We start from the raw sequence: 18148 nt of genomic DNA, 5'->3' as shown, positions 1-18148 counted from the left end.
CTGCCCAGTTGACATAATGCAGCGGCGCTGGGGTCTCAGGGGCAGGGACACTGCAGTGTGGTCACCCCCTCTTAGGCCAGCCAACAGGGAGGTGTAATTGAATATCTCTGAGAATGTTGCGGCCTCTCGGGAAAGTGCTCATTGCCACAGGCTGACTGCAACTAGGAAAGGCTGGTGGCTTGCAGGAGAGAGGGAGGTGCATAGGTGAGCCGTGCAGTCAGAGTAATGTCCAGCCACAATGGAACACTTCCCAGCTTGGTGCTGACTTGAGCCCACATCAGGCTCTGCTGTGCGATGGGGAAACACAGATAACCCCTCTGTATCTCCTCCGCAGGGACAATCTGGCCGATGTTCTCCACCGGATTGTTCAGCTCACGCAGGAAGACGACTGCGTAAGTGCTTGCTGTGGTGCCTGCCCAGAGCCCCATAACTGAATCACTCGCGCCGTTTCCTCTGAATTACTTTTCATTTCAGAATCCCCAGGCCAGCTGTGAGACAACTGGCCATCTTGTGTTTCAGTTCAGATGCAGAATGTGGGGGAGTTGCTGTCTCTCTCTTCCATGGAGTCTCTCCCTCTGTGGTTGGTGTTAATCTGAAAGGAATGGTTGGACTGAGAAATAAATGCTTTTCTCTCTGTGTTTGGGAGAATATAGGAAAGGAATCAACAGCTGAGGGAGCAGGAGAGATGTGTGTTGTACGTAGGGGGATGGATAACAGCCCAGAACAAAGGTGATGCCCCTCTGCCATGTACATTGGTCAAACTGGACAGTCTCTATGTAAAAGAATAAATGGACACAAATCAGATGTCAAGATTTATAACATTCATAAACCAGTCGGAGAACACTTCAATCTCTCTGGTCACTCGATTACAGACCTAAAAGTTGCAATATTACAACAAAAAGACTTCAAAAACAGACTCCAACGAGAGACTGCTGAATTGGAATTAATTTGCAAACTGGATACAATTAACTTAGGCTTGAATAGAGACTGGGAGTGGATGGGTCATTACACAAAGTAAAACTATTTCCCCATGTTTATCCAACATCCCCCCCCCCCCTCCCCTGGAGGATAGGGATAGGATACAGAGGGCCCTGGACAAATTGGAGGATTGGGCCAAAAGAAATCTGATGAGGTTCAACAAGGACAAGTGCAGAGTCCTGCACTTAGGACAGAAGAACCCCATGCACCGCTACAGACTAGGGACTGAATGGCTAGGCAGCAGTTCTGCAGAAAAGGACCTAGGGGTTACAGTGGACGAGAATCTGGATATGCGTCAACAGTATGCCCTTGTTGCCAAGAAGGCCAATGGCATTTTGGGATGTGTAAGTAGGGGCATTGCCAGTAGATCGAGGGACGTGATCGTTCCCCTCTATTCGACACTGGTGAGGCCTCATCTGGAGTACTGTGTCCGGTTTTGGGCCCCACACTACAAGAAGGATGTGGAAAAATTAGAAAGAGCCCAGCAGAGGGCAACAAAAATGATGAGGGGACTGGAACACATGACTTATGAGGAGAGGCTGAGGGAACTGGGATTGTTTAGTCTGTGGAAGAGAAGAATGAGGGGGGATTTGATAGCTGCTTTCAACTACCTGAAAGGGGGTTCCAAAGAGGATGGCTCTAGACTGTTCTCAGTGGTCGCTGATGACGGAACAAGGAGTAATGGTCTCAATTTGCAGTGGGGGAGGTTTAGGTTGGATATTAGGAAAAACTTTTTCACTAGGAGGGTGGTGAAACACTGGAATGCGTTACCTAGGGAGGTGGTGGAATCTCCTTCCTTAGATATTTTTAAGGTCGGGCTTGACAAAGCCCTGGCTGGGATGATTTAGTTGGGGATTGGTCCTGCTTTGAGCAGGGGGTTGGACTAGATGACCTCCTGAGGTCCCTTCCAACCCTGATATTCTATGATTATCACTACAAAAGGTTTTCTCCCGCCCCACCGCCCCCCGCTCTCCTGCTGGTAATAGCTCACCTTACCTGATCACTCTCGTTACAGCGTGTATGGTAACACCCATTGTTTCATGTTCTCTGTGTATAAAAATCTCCTCACTGTATTTTCCACTGAATGCCTCCGATGAAGTGAGCTGTAGCTCACGAAAGCTTATGCTCAAATAAATTGGTTAGTCTCTAAGGTGCCACACGTCCTCCTTTTCTTTTTGCGAAGACAGACTAACACGGCTGCTGCTCTGAAACTGGGCTTCTGAAAATGTCACCTGTTTGGAAGGGCCTAGTCTTTTTAGGACCTCTTCTCAGGGCGTTGAAAAGGCAACGAAGATTCATCTAGGCCGGGCAGAGGCCAAACTCTTGTGTCAGCGTTGCTGACACTGCAGCAGCCTTGACTCTGCTGCTTGTGACGGCGGAGTTATTAATTCCGCATAGCAGAGCAGTTACGTCTGCAGGAGCAAAATTTAAATGTAGACTAGGGTTGCCATCTTTCTAATGGCTGGGAACTGAATTCGCAAGGTTCTTCCCCAAGGGCCCCACCCCATCACTCGCTCCTCTCCCCCGTCACTCGCTGGATCCTCTCAAGGAGCCTTCCTGCAGGTAGGAGGCAGCCCCAACTGAGCAGGGGCTGATGCGGGTGAATGACCTGGTGTCTCCCCCAACCCCGCCATAACTGGACTTTTGGTTCAGGTGCAAATTAGCATCGAAACCTGGGCACCTGGCAATCCTAAATGGCACCCGAATGCAGAAGCCAAAACCCGGCCTGTCTGGGTGTAACCCGGACAGGTGGCAATGCTAGTGTAGACACTTACACAGGGAGACCGACGTAACCTGCCCTGTGACACCCTCACTCTGTAGTTAGCCCGGCCTCAGCTGCTTAGATTTCATTTCACTTTTGTTACTCCTCCTTGTCAGCCTGCTAGTCCTCCGGGCATCCATAGCATCTTCCAGGGAATAGAGGCTAGGCCAGACCTGAATTTCTAATTTAAAGAAACCCCTTTCAGGCCTATCCCCTGTGAAAGAGACACAAAAGGGGCAAGGGCACTGATGTTATTTAATCTTTGCAGGTCTCCTTTAAAGGAGAAAACCCACTGGTGCATTACAGAATTGCTGCCACAGGCAGAAAAGGTCTGTGCAGCCCAAATCCCATTAAACAGGCCTTTCCCGTTCATGTGATTACCAGATCGTTAGTAGGTAAACGACAGCTTTATCCTCTAGGATTGCCCCCTCCTCCTGTTGAGGTACAGCGGGATCGAGAGGCCAGGAGTGGCTCAGACCTGCCCTGTGTTGTTGTCTCTGCTTTTCTCCCCCTGGCTCTTGCTGCTTTTCTGCCTGTGGTAGGGCCAAATGATGTCTGTCTGTCTATACTTGTCTGGCCCCTATCACAGGAGTATCTGAGTGCCTCACAATCAGTAGTGGGTTCACCCTCACTGTACTCTGGGGAAGCAGGGCATGTCTAGTGCCCCACAGTACAGATGGGAACCTGAGACACAGAGAGGCTAGGTGACTCACCCAGGGTCACACATGAGTCAGTGGCAGAGCAGGGCTTACTTCACCATCCTTCTCCCTGACACAGGGACACTGGAACAGGGAAGAGGGGCGTACAAATTCCCCTCTCCCTGCCCCTCGGTGTCTTTGTCCAAGGGCAGCTCTGCTTTGGCTTTGCCCATTCCCCAAGCATAGAGAACACTGGAGCTCCTGAGCAGGGCAGGGCTACCTGCAGGCCTCTCGCCGGCTCCTGGCCTCATGCAAACCGCTTCCAGGTGCCTCCCTCCATGTCCCACCCCATGTGATCTATGAGCCTTGGCCTGGCCCTAGCTTTGTATTCATTAGCTTGTCCCCTGCACTGACTGGCTGCCAAGGACTACAGGCCACCAGAGCTAGAGCACAGCACACAGACCCAGCCCAGAGAGGGCAAAGAGCTCGTGAGCCGCACAGGGCATTCTAGGGGGCAGGGATTTCCCAGCTGGTCCCATTACGCAGGTGGCCCAGTCTGTGTAGTTAGATGCGGGGGAGGGCGACCTGCTTCCTGGTAAAAAGAAAAGGAGGACTTGTGGCACCTTAGAGAGACTAACAAATTTATTTGAGCGTAAGCTTTCGTGAGCTACAGCTCACTTCATCGGATGCAACTCACGAAAGCTTACGCTCAAATAAATTTGTTAGTCTCTCTAAGGTGCCACAAGTCCTCCTTTTCTTTTTGCGAAGACAGACTAACACGGCGGCTACACTGAAACCTGCTTCCTGGTAGAGCCCTAGGGCCCCTGCAGCACCAGCACCTGATCATTTCTCCCTCTGGCATTTGTCTTCCAGCCTCTTCAATCCCTGTCCGTGGCCGAATCGCGACTGAAATTGGGAACCAACGTCCTGCTGAATGCGCTGGGCAGTAACGCCAGCCTCCGCACGCTGGACATCAGTGGGAATACCATTGGCGACTCTGGAGCCAAGATGCTGGCCAAAGCCTTGCAGATCAACACACAACTCAGGTAGTGCGTGTGGGTGTGCACGCGCGTGTGCGAGAGAGAGGCAGGCAGGCGGATGCTGGTAAGTGCTGAGTCTCAGCACAGCATGCCGGCTCTTGTGGGGCGCTGCCGGGCAGCGTTTCCAGAGGAGAGGGGAGGCGTCTGCCTCAGGGGTTTTGCTGAGCAGGAGGAAGGTGCTGTGTAAAGGCCCTAGGAATGCACGGGGCTTCCATTGAATAGAGCAGGTGGCTGGAGAAATTTCTACCACTTGTTTAATGAAAACATACTGAGACTGATCCTTCATGGCAGATCCTGTCTCCTCCCCGACCCCCACTCTGCCTCGTACCCACCCTCTCCTCCCAGCACTGCCTTCCCAGCAAGCTCTCCTAGTTCTCATATGCTCCTTGGCTTTGTTTTCACCTCGCAGAGCTGCTCACCTGTCCACGCGGGCCACTTGGCCTCTCTGTCCCCCTGCATGGCTGTCCTGTGTGCTGGGCACTCCCTGGCTCTGAGCCATTGGCACCTCAGCTGCGCTGGGACGTCTGCCGCCGGCAGTGCCTCCAAGTACAGTGAGCTGTGACATGTGGTTTGACATGACGTCCCCCCTCCCATCTCTTCTTCACCCCCTTCAATTCCTCCCACCCTCAGTGTACTCTTCCCTCCTCTCCCACTGCCCCAGCCCCACTCCCCTGAGGATCCCTATAGCCCCTGTCTGGTCACTGCCTCATCTCCATCTGAGGTGCTTATCCGGTGTCCTTCACTGTAGTCTCTGTGCAGCCTGTAATAGATTTATTCCCCTGAGCCCCGGTGCTTTTACCCTCGGAGATAATGGAGAACCGAGGCCTAGAGAAGTTAAGTGACATGCACAGGGTCACTCGGGATGTTTGAGGTGGACCAGGAATTGAACCTGGATAGCTCACAGCTGCTCTATCCCCTGGGCCATCCTTTCCCTCTCAGCCATTGGGTGCCTCTCAGTCTCAGCCCTGCAAAGCAGTCTCGCTCTCCTATTGCGAACAGCTGCATGACGTCTTCTGTATGCACATCAATCCTGTGGAGTGTGGGTCTGATCCGGCTGCCCAGGAAGCACCTGTGAATGCTGCCCTGGGGGCAGCTTTACATGTTTGTAACCATCAGCTGGTGTTAAGAGGGTGCGCTGAGCCCCCTAGTCTATGCCCATTTAGATGGACCGTTTGTACATGCTAATGCAATACAAGCTGATTATTGGCGACGTACTCCATAGGAATGAAGGACCGAGTAAAGGAAACGCCTGGATTATATAATGGCTAAGCCTCCATGCCAGGCGTATGGCACATCAGCCTTCTGGTGCTCTGCAATTCAATGTCAAGCCAAGTGCCTGTCAGGGCTGATTACTCCATTGCCTGGCAGCGCTCCGCACCCTCAGTGTCACAGTGCGGATGAGGCTCTTCGCTGCAAGCTTCAGCAACGTCTCCGAGAAGGAAAAGCCAGGGCTGTGTATCCCGGGCTCGCAGGTGCAGGAAGGAAGCTGCACTGTCCTTTGTCCCTCTGCAGCACTGTCCTTGTCCCTCTGCAGCACTGGTGATCTACTGTGGCTGGTAGGGAGGGCATGGCCAGCTGGGCTTGGAGGGGAAAGGGGCACTCACTCTCCCTTCTTGGGGCAGTGGTAACACCCGCTCTAGGGCTTCCCTCACGGCTGAGGCGGCTTGGGGCCAGCCACAGTAGATCCCTGCACTGCCAGGGCAGTGGAGGGACAAGGACAGTGCCTGGCTGATGGGGAGCCTGTGGCTCTGCACTGCCATTTCCATAGATCTTTGACTTACACCAAGAGTCCGGCCACATCCCTCCCTGCGTCTTCAGGGGGCGTCACACTGACTATATCGCTCTCCCAGCTGCCCAGCTGTTCCTCACCTGTACTGGGGGAGTCTATGACCCCCAGTGCCTGATGGGAGTCAGTGCATGCCCCAGCAATGCCACGGCTTCCTTCCTGCACCTGCGAGCCCGGGATACACAGCCCTGGTTTTCTCTTCTTGGAGGCGTTGCTGAAGCTTGCAGCGAAGAGCCTCATCCACACTGTGATGCTGAGGGTGCAGAGCGCTGCCAGGCAATGGAGTAATCAGCAGGGCTAGCCTTACCATGAGGTGAACTGAGGCGGCCGCCTCAGGTGCCAGACTGGGCTGCGGGGGGGAGGGGGGCGCCACGAGGACCCAGAGTGTGGAAAATGGTGTCTGCTGCTGGTGCATCTGTATCCTCTCCGCTCGAGACGCACAGAGATGGGGGAGTGCTGTGCTGGAGGAAGGAGGGCACAAGAGACAGAACAGGCAGGCAGGAGAAAAGGGGAGCGGGAATAACAGAAAGCAGCAGGAGCTGCAGGGAGAGAGAGGAGGAGGAGCCTCTTATGTACCTCTCTAGCCCCCCAGGAGCCTGGACTGATTAACCCCAGCTTCTCAGGGAGCTTCCTGTGTCCTGCTGCTTCCCTGAACCCACTTGAGGAGAACAGACCGTCAACTGGAGTAGTAGCAGCCAGTTAGGCCCTAAGACGCTGATCTCTTCCCTCACTCAGGCCCTGCTACCAGCCTGCTTATTTCTCCCCTTCAACTGAGTGTTGAGAGCCACTCTAGCTGGCACAGAACAGCAGCCATGAGTGAAAGAAGACAACGCCCCCCTGGGGCAGCATTCAGAAAAAGAAAGAAAGCAAAGGAAGCTTTTCTATCTAAGCAGAAAGGAGCTCTCCCGAGATACATAGACACAAATGTTCATGGTGAGCCTTCCGGCCCCAGTGAGGATGTGAGTGGTGAGGAGATGCCTGATCTTCCAGTCAGAGTGCAGGTGACCTGGCAGCTGCTGCAGCATCCATATCTCCATCTCAAGTAAATGTAACCATGCACAGTCCTGAAGAAAAGTGCAGATCAGAGAAGAGTGTGGTGGAGGCGCAAGAAACAGCTGCTGCTGAGTTTAGTTCCTTGAGTCCAGAGGATCCAGGACTGTGGACCCACTTGAGCAGTAGCCTGAGGGACTTCCTTGTACTGCATGGGCCACAGCAAGTGAAAAACTTCATGTTCCCTAAAGACAATGAAAATAGAAGTTTCTATCCAACACGTTACTGGTGTGAAATCCCCAATGGTGACAAAGTGGAGAGGCCATGGCTTATGTACTCAAAAACCCAGAATGCTGCATACTGGTTTTGTTGCAAACTCTTCCAGTCTAATGTTCCAGCCACATTGGGTTCTACAGGAACAAAGGACTGGAAGAATCTGGCTAGAAATCTGGCATGCCATGAGAAGGCAGCAAATCACCAGAGAGCATTCCACAGCTGGAAAGAGCTGGAGATGAGACTAAGGTTAAAGGCCACCATGGATGATGAGCATCAAGAGAAGATTGCGTCAGAGTCTCTTTACTGGCAAAATGTTCTGAAAAGGCTCATTGCCATTGTGACAATGCTTGCAGCCCAAAACCTAGCCCTGCATGGCACTGCAGATCAGCTGTATGTGCCAAACAATGGAAACTTCCTTAAAACTGTGGAGCTGGTGGCTCAGTTTGATGTTGTACTCCAGGAGCATCTAAGAAGAGTCAACTACCAAGTCGTGGTACACACACCACTACCTTGGAAAAACCATTCAAAATGAGACCATACAGTTACTGGCAACAAAAATCAAACAGAAGATTGTGGCAGATCTGAAGCCAGCAAGATATTACTCTGTTGTTCTGGACGGCACACCTGACATCAGCCATACAGAAAAAATGTCTTTAATGGTGCATTTTGTAACAACAACAGAACCTAGTGAAAATGTCCCTGCAATGGTGACTGTCAGAGAGCATTTTCTAGAATTTATTGGCATTGATGATACTACAGATGCTGGTATGACAAATGTGCTTCTTAAAAAGCTGGAAGATACGGGAATTGCGATAGCTGACATGAGAGGTCAGGGCTACGATAATGGTGCCAACGTGAGAGGAAAGAAGAGGAGTGCAGACACGGATCTGAGAGTTAAACCCTCGAGCTTTTTTGTCCCATGCAGTTCTCATTCATTGAACTTGGTGGTCAGTGATGCAGCATCAGCTTCTAGAGAACATCTGGGAACATCCTCCCTGACACTGAAACCACTGAGTGGCACACAATGGGAAAGTCGAGTGGAGGCGATAAAGCCTATCAAACACCAAATTGGGAAGATAGATGATGCCACAGTTGCCATTATGGAGGCTAATGCTATGACAGGAACTGTTCGTGGGAGAACAGTGGCAGAGGGAAATGGAATCACCAGAAACATACATAACTTCACATTTCTGTGTGGCTTAGTGTTGTAGCATGACATACTGTTTGAAATAAATGTTGTAGGCAAGAGACTCTAAGGTGTTGACCTTGATATATCTGGAGCAATGGAACAACTGGACAAAGCAAAGTCATACCTACAGTCTTACTGGTCAGATGAAGGATTTCAAAACGTTCTGAAGAGTGCACAGAAGTTGGCAGAGGAACTCCACACTGAAGCTATTTTCCCACCCATTCAAGAATACAAGAGTCACCAAAGAAGACATTTTGATTATAGGATTATCCCATGCCTCATAAGAGACCCCAAACAATAATTCAAAGTTGAATTCTTTAACCAGGTGCTAGATTGTGCAATACAGTCAGCTGAAGAACGTTTCATGCAGCTCAAGGAACACAGCAGTATATTTGGGATGTTGTAGGATATTCCAAAACTCCTCACTATACCTGAAGAAGACCTACAGCAGCAATGCAGGGCACTAGAGACAGTGTTGACACATGATGACATGTGTGATATTGATGCGAGTGATTTAGGTGATGAACTGAAAGCCCTTTCAAGATACATTTCAGCAGGATCAACTCCAAAGGCTGTTCTGGAATATATGTGCACAAATAAGATGACCACCCTCTTTCCAAATGCTTTTGTTGCTCTTCGCGTACTTCTAACACTTCCTGTAACAGTTGCCAGTGGAGAACGCAGCTTCTCCAAGCTGAAGTTAAGAAAAACACAGCTACATTCCACAATGACACAGGAGAGGCTGATTGGCCTTGCAACCATCTCAATAGAGCATGAGCTGGCCCAGACTGTGGACCTTCAGCAGGAAGCAGTTCAAATCTTTGCAACCAAGAAGGCACGGAAAGCCCCACTTTGAATAATCAAACAGATAAACATGCCAGACAAGAAAAGTTACATTTGCTGTTCAGGCGTCTGAAAGTGAAGTGTTACTTAAAATTTTTGAACAAGGCATTTTAAGTTGTTAGTTCTCCTTTATCAGGGTCAGTAGCAGAGCAGCACCATGAGAGGAGTAGAACAGGAAGAAGGCAGAATTGAGACCTTTCAAAGTTTTGGCCCAAGCGAGGGGGTGTCATTTGAACTCCCTACCTCAGGTGCCAAAATGTTGTGGGCCGGTCCTGCAGGTGCAGTGTTACCCTCACTGGAGGATGGCTACCAACTTTGGCTCCCCTCTATGCTGCGTGACGGAGGGGAGTGGGCTGGCCAGGTGGTGACGGCCAGGTGGTGACAGCCAGCTTTGCTGCCTTCTCTCTGCTGCTTTGGTGCCTATGGGTCACTGGCTCTCTCACTGCAGGGCCACAGGGCTCCAAATCTCCTGTCCAGTGGAGCTGGGAGGTGGGAGAAGTGCCTTTACCCAACAGTGGGGCAGAGATGGGGAGCCTCCCTGATCCGGAGCAGGACCCGTTAGTGAACTCATTGCATTCATGCCTGCATTTCTTCTCTGAGGAGAGAATTGCAAACCTCTCTGGCTGGTCACGTTCTCCAGGCCCGGCAGAGCAACGTGGGAGCTCGGCCTTATGCGTAGATCCCTCATTAGAGTGAGGCAGCTTAATAACTGGCTTCGCTAGCCACAGCGCGAGGCTGGGACTGCTGATCCCTATCTAGCCACCAATAGTTCTGTGTGCCCATTTCTGGCTCTCCAGTTCTCTGGCATGCAGCTCGCTAGCTGTGCCTCCTGGGCCCCGGCCTCTTGAGCGTTCGCTCCTTGCCCGGCACCGGCTGACAGACATCCTTTGCCGAAGCAATAGGAACGGTGTCCTGAGCTATATAGCCCAGCCTCAGAGGGGTGGAGCTGGAAGACCACAAGCCCTGCAGGCAGGTGGTGGGAGGGGCTAGGTGGCCAGTAGAGAGCCATTTCCCCCCCTCAGAGGGGTTCTGGGATTAAGCACCTGGCATTCAGCAGCAGAATGATCTCCTTTGGGGAGCAGGGTCACCTCTCACTGCTGTTGCAAGATGAAGTTTGCACATCAAAACAAGGCAAACCTGGGGCTGGCAGGTCTCTTTGAGCTCATGTGCCGCGCTGTACGTCACTGTCTTGTGACCGGCATGGCCATGTCTGCCTGCCACAGGGGTTAGCCCGGCCCCCAGAACAGCTGACAAAAACTCTCCTGGCTGAATCCTGAGCCCCTGGTGAGGGAAGGGAAAGTCACAGCTCCCTCTGTTCAGATCCTTCCCGAGAAGGAAACTCCTGTGGGGTGCCTGGGGGTTACAGGGAAAAGATCCTTCTTCATCCCGTGATGTTCTTCCCCCCCGCTCTGAAATCTGCATTGGGAGCCTATAGCCAGCCCACACCTAGGGCTAGGCCATTTGCAAACTGGCAGGAAGAGAACTCCGTGGGGTTTAATTCACACCTGTCACTTCAGGCTCTGTGTGGGCGCGCTCTGATTGCAGTTTTTCTGTTTCCATTTTGCTCAAGGCAGTGAAAAATCCCAGTCTCTCAGCCCTGTTCTTTAACCCTCTGGTGCCTGGAGCTTACTCACTGCAGTATTGCCAAAGACCTGTCAAAATCAGGGGTCAGGCCCCCAGAATCACAAGATTGGCTTTAAAATCATGAGATTTTGAACTTGTGGGTTTGGTTTCTTTGGCGCCTGGTGTCCAGGCCTGTAGGTGGCATGCAGGCTGCGTTTCCATGCTTTTTTCCACAACCACCAATGGTAGAGACTTTTTAAAAAGATGTATTTTTAATGCAAGGTGAGATTGTCTATGTAATCGCATGACTCCAGGAGCTGGGGGCTTTAAGAAAGACACCAAAGCTCACAGGAGTCATGATGCATCCCAAGAATTGGTGACGCTGCTCTTGTGCGATTTGGACTCTTCTCTGCAGTGGGCGATTGGTGAAGCTAACAACCCCAGGCCAGGGACACCTGCTTAGCCCATTGCACATGCCAGCTGAAGGGTCAGAGCTTTCAAAAAGCTGCGACCTGAGTTTGGCTTCATCACTTGTGCAGGGCAGCTCATCTGGCCTGTGATACAGTCCCCTGCTTACTGCTTGTGGCTGAGCTGCTGAAATCGCCACAGAGTCTGCCACAGGGCAGGCCTCCCTGACCCAGCCCCGCCAGCATGGTGAGTGATCACACCAGAGCCCAACAGGGTCACCTCCTGGGGACATGGTGCATCGGCCGTTGCAGCAGCTGCCTGGCTCTCCAAGCCGTTGGTGAGATTGTGCTGTGCAGCTGGAACGACAGAGAAGATGCATGTTGCCCCTCCTCACTTCTCACTTTCCCGCCTGGCAGGGCAGCAGTGGTAGCTTCACTGTATCATCCCTTGCTCCCTGGGTGCCTTGTCCTTCTACAGCCTCTGCAGGCGACTGGTGGCGGGTTCTCGCTGGAAACGGACACAGCAGCCACGTGCTGTGGAGCAAAGAGATCTCACTGAGACCCCACTCGGCACCCTGCAGCCAGCATGGATGTTAACTCACCGGAAAGTCCCTGAATGGGTTGGGCTGCTCCATTTCCCAGAATCACTCCACTTTTCATTTTGGAGGTACTGGGATACTGCAGGGAGGGGCCAGATAAGTCCCCAGAGAGAGATTTGCCAAAGGGATGGGTTCAGCCAGTCCATTCTAAACCCCAGCCAAAACCCTGCTCTCGGCCCCCCAAAACTTGAGGGCAGTTCAGGTCTTTAGTGTCCCTCATGCTGGAGAAGAGACAGGCCTGTGCTCCGTATAAGGAGAATTCCTCATTGACTCAGCCAGCCCCTGGAGTTTTCCAGCTCCCAGACTAACACAGCCTATGGGCCATACAGGATCTCCTTAAACCTTGGCCTGGATTTAGCAGCTCAGGAAGGAGCTGCTCATTACACTAGAGCTGTGGTTCTCAGCCAAGGGTATGCATACCCCTTGGGGTACACAGAGGTCATCCAGAGGGTACAGCATCTCATCTAGTGTGACAGGGTCGGGCCAGATGGCTATAGGAGAGTAATAGAAGGCAGATATATTAGCCTCAGGCTAAGTAGATCCCTTTTCCCTGGGTAAGGTAACAGAGAAGGTTCCAGAACAATCAGGAACCTTCTGGAGACAATTAAGACTGGCTGCAGGTGTTCTAATCAGCCTATTAAGAAGCTGCTAGAATCAATTTAGGCAGGCTAATCAGGGCACCTGGGTTTTAAAAAGGAGCTCACTTCAGTTTGTGGTGTGTGTGAGGAGCTGGAAGCAAGAGGCGTTAGGAGCTGAGAGTGAGAATGTGGACTGTTGGAGGACTGAGGTGTACAAGCATTATCAGACACCAGGAGGAAGGTCCTGTGGTGAGGATAAAGAAGGGGTTGGGAGGAGGCCAGGGGGAAGTAGCCCAGGGAGTTGTAGCTGTCGCCCAGCTGTTCCAGGAGGCACTCTAGACAGCTGCATTGCACAGGGCCCTGGACTGGAACCCGGCGTAGAAGGCGGGCCCGGGTTCCCCCCAAATCCTCCCAACTCCTGGTCAGACACAGGAGGAGTCGACCTGGACTGTGGGTTCAGAAAAACAGCCAAGCTGAGGGCTGCTGTGAAGCTCCAAGGCGAGCAAATCCGCCAATAAGTGCAAGACCCACCAAGGTAGAGCAGGAACTTTGTCACACTAGATATTTGCCTAGTTTGACAACAGGCGACATAAAAAGCACTAGTGAAATCAGTACAAACTAAAATTTCATACAATGGCTTGTTTATACTGCTCTATATACTATACGCTGACATGTAAGTACAGTATTTGTATTCCAATCGATTTATAATTATATGGTAACAATAAGAAACTCAGCAATTTGTCAGTAACAGTGTGCTGTGACCCTTTTGTATGTTTATGTCTGATTGTGTAAGCAAGGAGTTTTTAAGTGAGGTGAAACTTGGGGCTACACAAGACAAATCAGCCTGCTGAAAGGCGTATACGGTCTTGAAAGGTTAAGAGCCACTGGGCTAGAGGATCTGACCCAATCTGTGCAGTGAGCCCCTCTCTCTGGAGTGGGCTGAGCTGCTGAATGTTGGAGAACTTTGTATCTGGAGTGCAACCTCCTGGCTCAGACAAATCTGTACTTCTAATATGCTGAAAGCAAGTGCCTTGCAAGGGGGAATTGTTCATTGGGGTTCACCCTCTTTCTTCTCTTCCCAGGACAGTAATTTGGGACAGAAACAACACCACGGCCCATGGATTCCTTGATGTTGCCCGTGCTTTGGAAAGGTAGGGACGGTGTAAAGCATGTGCTTTAACTCCTCAGTGACATGCAGATTTCATTGCCTAGTAGGGAGTTCTATGTTGGGACCTTGGGATCGTTCACGGAAGGGATTCCTGCTAGCCCCTAACCATGTGAAACTAGACAGGTGATACTAACAGAACCAGCAGGGTCTAAGTCAGATGCCAGGAGGCTAGAGCACAGGTGGGTTCGCCCTTGGGATGAGGGTTGGCCTGTTGGCTTTTCTACCATCAAGGCAGTGGGGACAGGCTGTGTCGAGCGTGTTGCGTCTGGCAAGCAAGGTGCTGGCTGTGGTGGAGTGAAGCCTCCTTAATTGCATGTGGGAAGAGGGTGGGCAGGCAGGTGGTTGGATGCAGGACATGAGCCAGATGCGAGAGGAAACTGAGATGTGCAAGGTGCTGTAGCTAGAAGGCAGACCTGGGAAGAGCCCGTGTAACCGAGTGCTATGCCCCACCCTTCTCTACCATCTTGCAGCCACAGATCTCAGAGTGCTGCTTGACCATTAATGAGCTAAGCTTCAGCCCGTCCCCTGTTTGGCAGACAGGATGATCTGAGGGGCTGAGAGTCCGAATTGCTTCATGGCTATTTTTAGCACCACAGTGCAAGCCTGAATCTGTAGGGCTGTACTCTGAGATTGGCAGCCGTGGGGTTTTTGGCAGTGTAGACGTACCCTATGTGTCTGTGTGGACCTGCTGCTGCTTTGCGCTAGACGCTCTGCAGTGTGCTTTGATCTGCCTAGCTTTGAAATGGGCATAGATTAAAGCACACTAGGACATTGTTCGTGTGCGAGGCAGCGTGGTCCACACTGACAGCTAGTGTGTGACAGGTTAGCACATGGTGGATTTACCTGCCAGCTTGCCGTGAATTAAGTGTTCATGCGGACAAACCCCGAGGTGCTAGTGACGGTGGAGTGCCTCTATCTTTAGATTTCCCCAGACGAGACACCTTAAAAGGTTCTAATTTGCAGCCCTAAAAAGTGGGACCCTTCAAAGTATCACAAGCTGGGTACCCAGTATCACGAGTCACTTGTGAGCATGTGGGCTGACCCGGATGAGGCCTGCAGTCTTGTGCTCTGTGGCTCATGGTATCAATAACATGTGGCTCTGACACAGTGCGTTTTATCAGTAGCTCTCCCAGCAGCCCTGTGGGCAGGGCACTATTATCCCCATTGCACAGATGGAGAACTCGGGGCTCAGTGACTTGCTGGGGTCACCCTGGCAGTCTGTGATGAGCAGGGACCCTCCGTCTCCCAGGGCCTCGGCTAGTGCGTTACCCACTGGACCAGCCTTCCTGCAAACAATACTGCTGTCCGCATACAGCATGACAGTGAGGCGCCTCCAAAGGCTTTACAGAAAAAATGCCCACTTAGACCGTGAAAGGATTTCTTCTCCCACGAGCGCTTTGGTTGTGGTGCAGAGCTGGGAAGTGATAATGCATTGGAGAGTGGGGAGGAAGCAAGATCATACAGGCGCTGGGAATCTGAAGTCCTCTACCTTTTTCCTTTGGATTTCTCTGCCTATTACGGTGGGTTTCAACCTTTTTCATTTACTTCCCCCTAAAAAATTTGGAATGGAGGTGCAGACCCCTCTGGAAATGTTAGACATAGTCTGCAGACCCCTGGGGATCTGCGGATCCCCAGGTTGAAAACCACCGCTCTATTACAATGAATAGCACACACTGGAGATGGGGCGGAAGCTGGATCAGACACTTCTGATCCAAGCCTGGATCCAAAGTTGTGACCCTAAACCATCTATAACCCAAATGCACACAAAGTTGTGATGCTGTCTCATGGCTTCACAGCATAATGTAGCTGGTGCATCCAATCACAGTCTCTCTTTTACGTGGGGGAAAGACAGACGTAGTCTGGGTTTGCTTCACTTTCCATTTTTGAGCATTGTGTCCATGCAATAGAAAATTGGCAGCATTGTGGAGATTTACGAGAGAGGGGGTCTTACGGCCAGAGGAGATTCAGGGGTGTGTGCCCAGCTCTGACGTTGTCAGTGTTCCTTCCCCCCTCTGAACTCTAGGGTACAGATGTGGGAACCCACATGAAAGACCCCCTAAGCTTATTTCTACCAGTTTAGGTTAAAAATTCCCCAAGGCACAAAGTCTTTGCCCTTGGATTAAGTAAATGCTGCCACCACCAACTGATTTAACAAATAATCAGGGAAAGGACCACTTGGAGTTCCTATTTCCCCAAAATATCCCCCCAAGCCCTTACACCCCCTTTCCTGGGGAGGCTTGAGAATAAACAAGATGAGCACAAACCAGTCTTGGATTTTTAAGACCCCAAAAACCCAATCAGATTCTTAAACAGAACTTTATTAGAAGAACAAAAAAAGATAAGAGAACAACTCTGTAAGATCCGAATGAAAGATAATCTTACAGGCAGATTTAAAACAGAGAATCCCTCTAGGCAAAACCTTAAGTTATAAAAAGACACAAAACCAGGAATACACATTTCCTCCAGCACAGTAAATTTCACAAGCCAAAACAAAGAAAACCTAATGCATTTTCTAGCTAGATTACTTACTAACTTTACAGGAGTTGGAGGGCTTGCGTCCTTTATCTGTTCCCGGCAAAGGTATCACACAGACAGACAAAAGCCTTTCCCCCGCCTCAGATTTGAAAGTATCTTGTCCCCTCATTGGTCATTTTGGGTCAGGTGCCAGCCAGGTTACCTGAGCTTCTTAACCCTTTACAGGTAACAGGACTTTGCCTCTGGCCAGGCGGGATTTTCTAGCACTGTATACAGAAAGGTGGTTACCCTTCCCTTTATAGTTATGACAGATGCTGTGTGAACTCAGGTGTGGCGCTGCCCCTCAGATCTAGTCCTGCGAGATGGGGATAAGAATTTCACTCCACGGTGAAGACGCTCTCCCACATGCTTCCTGTGAGACCTTTGGCAAACCACTGAACCGTCCCCCTCACAGTCCAGTCTGCCAATAACTTTCTCCCTGCAGGGACGACTAGGAGCTAATCTCCTTGTTGAGAGGCACTCAGACCGCCTGGGGATGGTGGCCATTTGGGGGCCGAGGCCAATAAAATGGGCAAGCCCCCTGAGAGGGAGAAGGGCTCTGAGCCCCTCAGTGGCCAGGTGCTATAGGAGTGCAGCGTGTTGCTGTTATTTACCCAGGCAATTCTGCAAGACTTCGGAACCAAGTCAGTTTGTTTTCCAGAGGCGAAGCCCACCCTGCGTGGGGCTGCAGCTGAAAGGGGCACAGACGGAGCCATTGTGGGTTGGTGGGGAAATCTCTCTGCCCTTAGTACTGGCCCTTCAGGCTGAAGGTTGCCAAGTGGCCTGTAGGTGTCTGCAAAGGTGCTGAGGGCTCTCTGCCTGGTGGGGGATGAATGCAGCAACGACCCCCGTCCCCTGTGGGTGGGACGGCAGCACAAGGTGTCGTGGGGATGCGGTGGGCTCAGAATGGACGGGGGCGGGGTGCCCGCCGGACCCATCCCAGCTCTGTTCTCGTTGTGGAGCTGGGGCAAGCACAGCCAAGTCCAGGTTGTTCCAGTGACGCTAACTCCAGCTGTGTCACCCCCCAGGAATTACACCCTGCGATCCATGCCTTTGCCCATGAGCGACATGACTCAGGCTTATCGGAGCAATCCGGAGAAGACGGAGGAGGCTGTCCACAAGGTAGATCTCTGGGGCCGGCATGGGGTGGGAACTGGTCCTTTCAGCTCAGCCGCCAACCCTTCTTGCTAACTGGGCCTCTTGCCTGCTGCAGATGCAGTCTTTCCTGGCGAGGAATCAGATGCGGCGGACCCTGCCTAAGCAAACCTTCCGGCTGCAGCAGGGAATTGTCACCAGCTCCTCGGAACAGGTCAGAAGGATTCCGGGCCAGTCACACCTGCCTGCTTCTCTGTAAGGGGTCGGCCAGAGGGCGTGGGCATTGCCAGCCAAGGCAATGAGCCGTCAAGTCCAGTACCTGCCCGCGCACTGGACATCTGTGTACATGCAGGGCCTGCTGGAAGCCCACGGCAGTGGTGGAAAGCTTCCCCATGGGCTCCAGCGTGCTTTAGACGCTCTGTGTGCATTTCCTTGCAGTCCCTCCGGTGGCAGGGGCTGAGTGCTGTCCCTGCATGCCTGCCATCTAAGTAGCGGTAGTGAGCACACTCCCTGCTGCAGACTTGCCTGGCCAGGGGAGAGTCAGGGACTGGGGTGGGAGGAGGAGGATCGCTGCAGGGTAGTGCGGGGAAAGCGGGCGTGGGAGGTGGCACTAAGGAGGGGTGGGGGAAGAAGGCAGACAGGGCTCTAAGGAAGATCAGGGAAGAAGAAGAAGAGTGGCCCATTGGGAGGGATGGAGGGAAGAGAGTCAGGCCAAGGCTGGG

At 51.9% G+C, this 18148-nt stretch overlaps 1 protein-coding gene across 1 annotated transcript in view; it reads left to right on the top strand.

Annotated features, from left to right (window-relative positions):
- CARMIL2 (capping protein regulator and myosin 1 linker 2) overlaps positions 1 to 18148 on the top strand; it is a 139302-nt gene that overhangs the window by 64577 nt on the left and 56577 nt on the right. Inside the window, exons 20-24 of the mRNA XM_077830718.1 lie at positions 335 to 392; positions 4252 to 4424; positions 13732 to 13800; positions 17360 to 17453; positions 17545 to 17640. Of these exons, the coding sequence (XP_077686844.1) occupies positions 335 to 392; positions 4252 to 4424; positions 13732 to 13800; positions 17360 to 17453; positions 17545 to 17640 (490 nt within the window). The remainder of the gene's footprint in view (positions 1 to 334; positions 393 to 4251; positions 4425 to 13731; positions 13801 to 17359; positions 17454 to 17544; positions 17641 to 18148) is intronic.

This window comes from Eretmochelys imbricata, chromosome 12 (genome assembly GCF_965152235.1).
Source record: "Eretmochelys imbricata isolate rEreImb1 chromosome 12, rEreImb1.hap1, whole genome shotgun sequence".
NCBI classification, from domain to species: domain Eukaryota; kingdom Metazoa; phylum Chordata; order Testudines; family Cheloniidae; genus Eretmochelys; species Eretmochelys imbricata.
The sequence above is the reverse complement of the archived record's forward strand: the minus strand, read 5'-3'. Positions and strand labels throughout refer to the sequence as shown.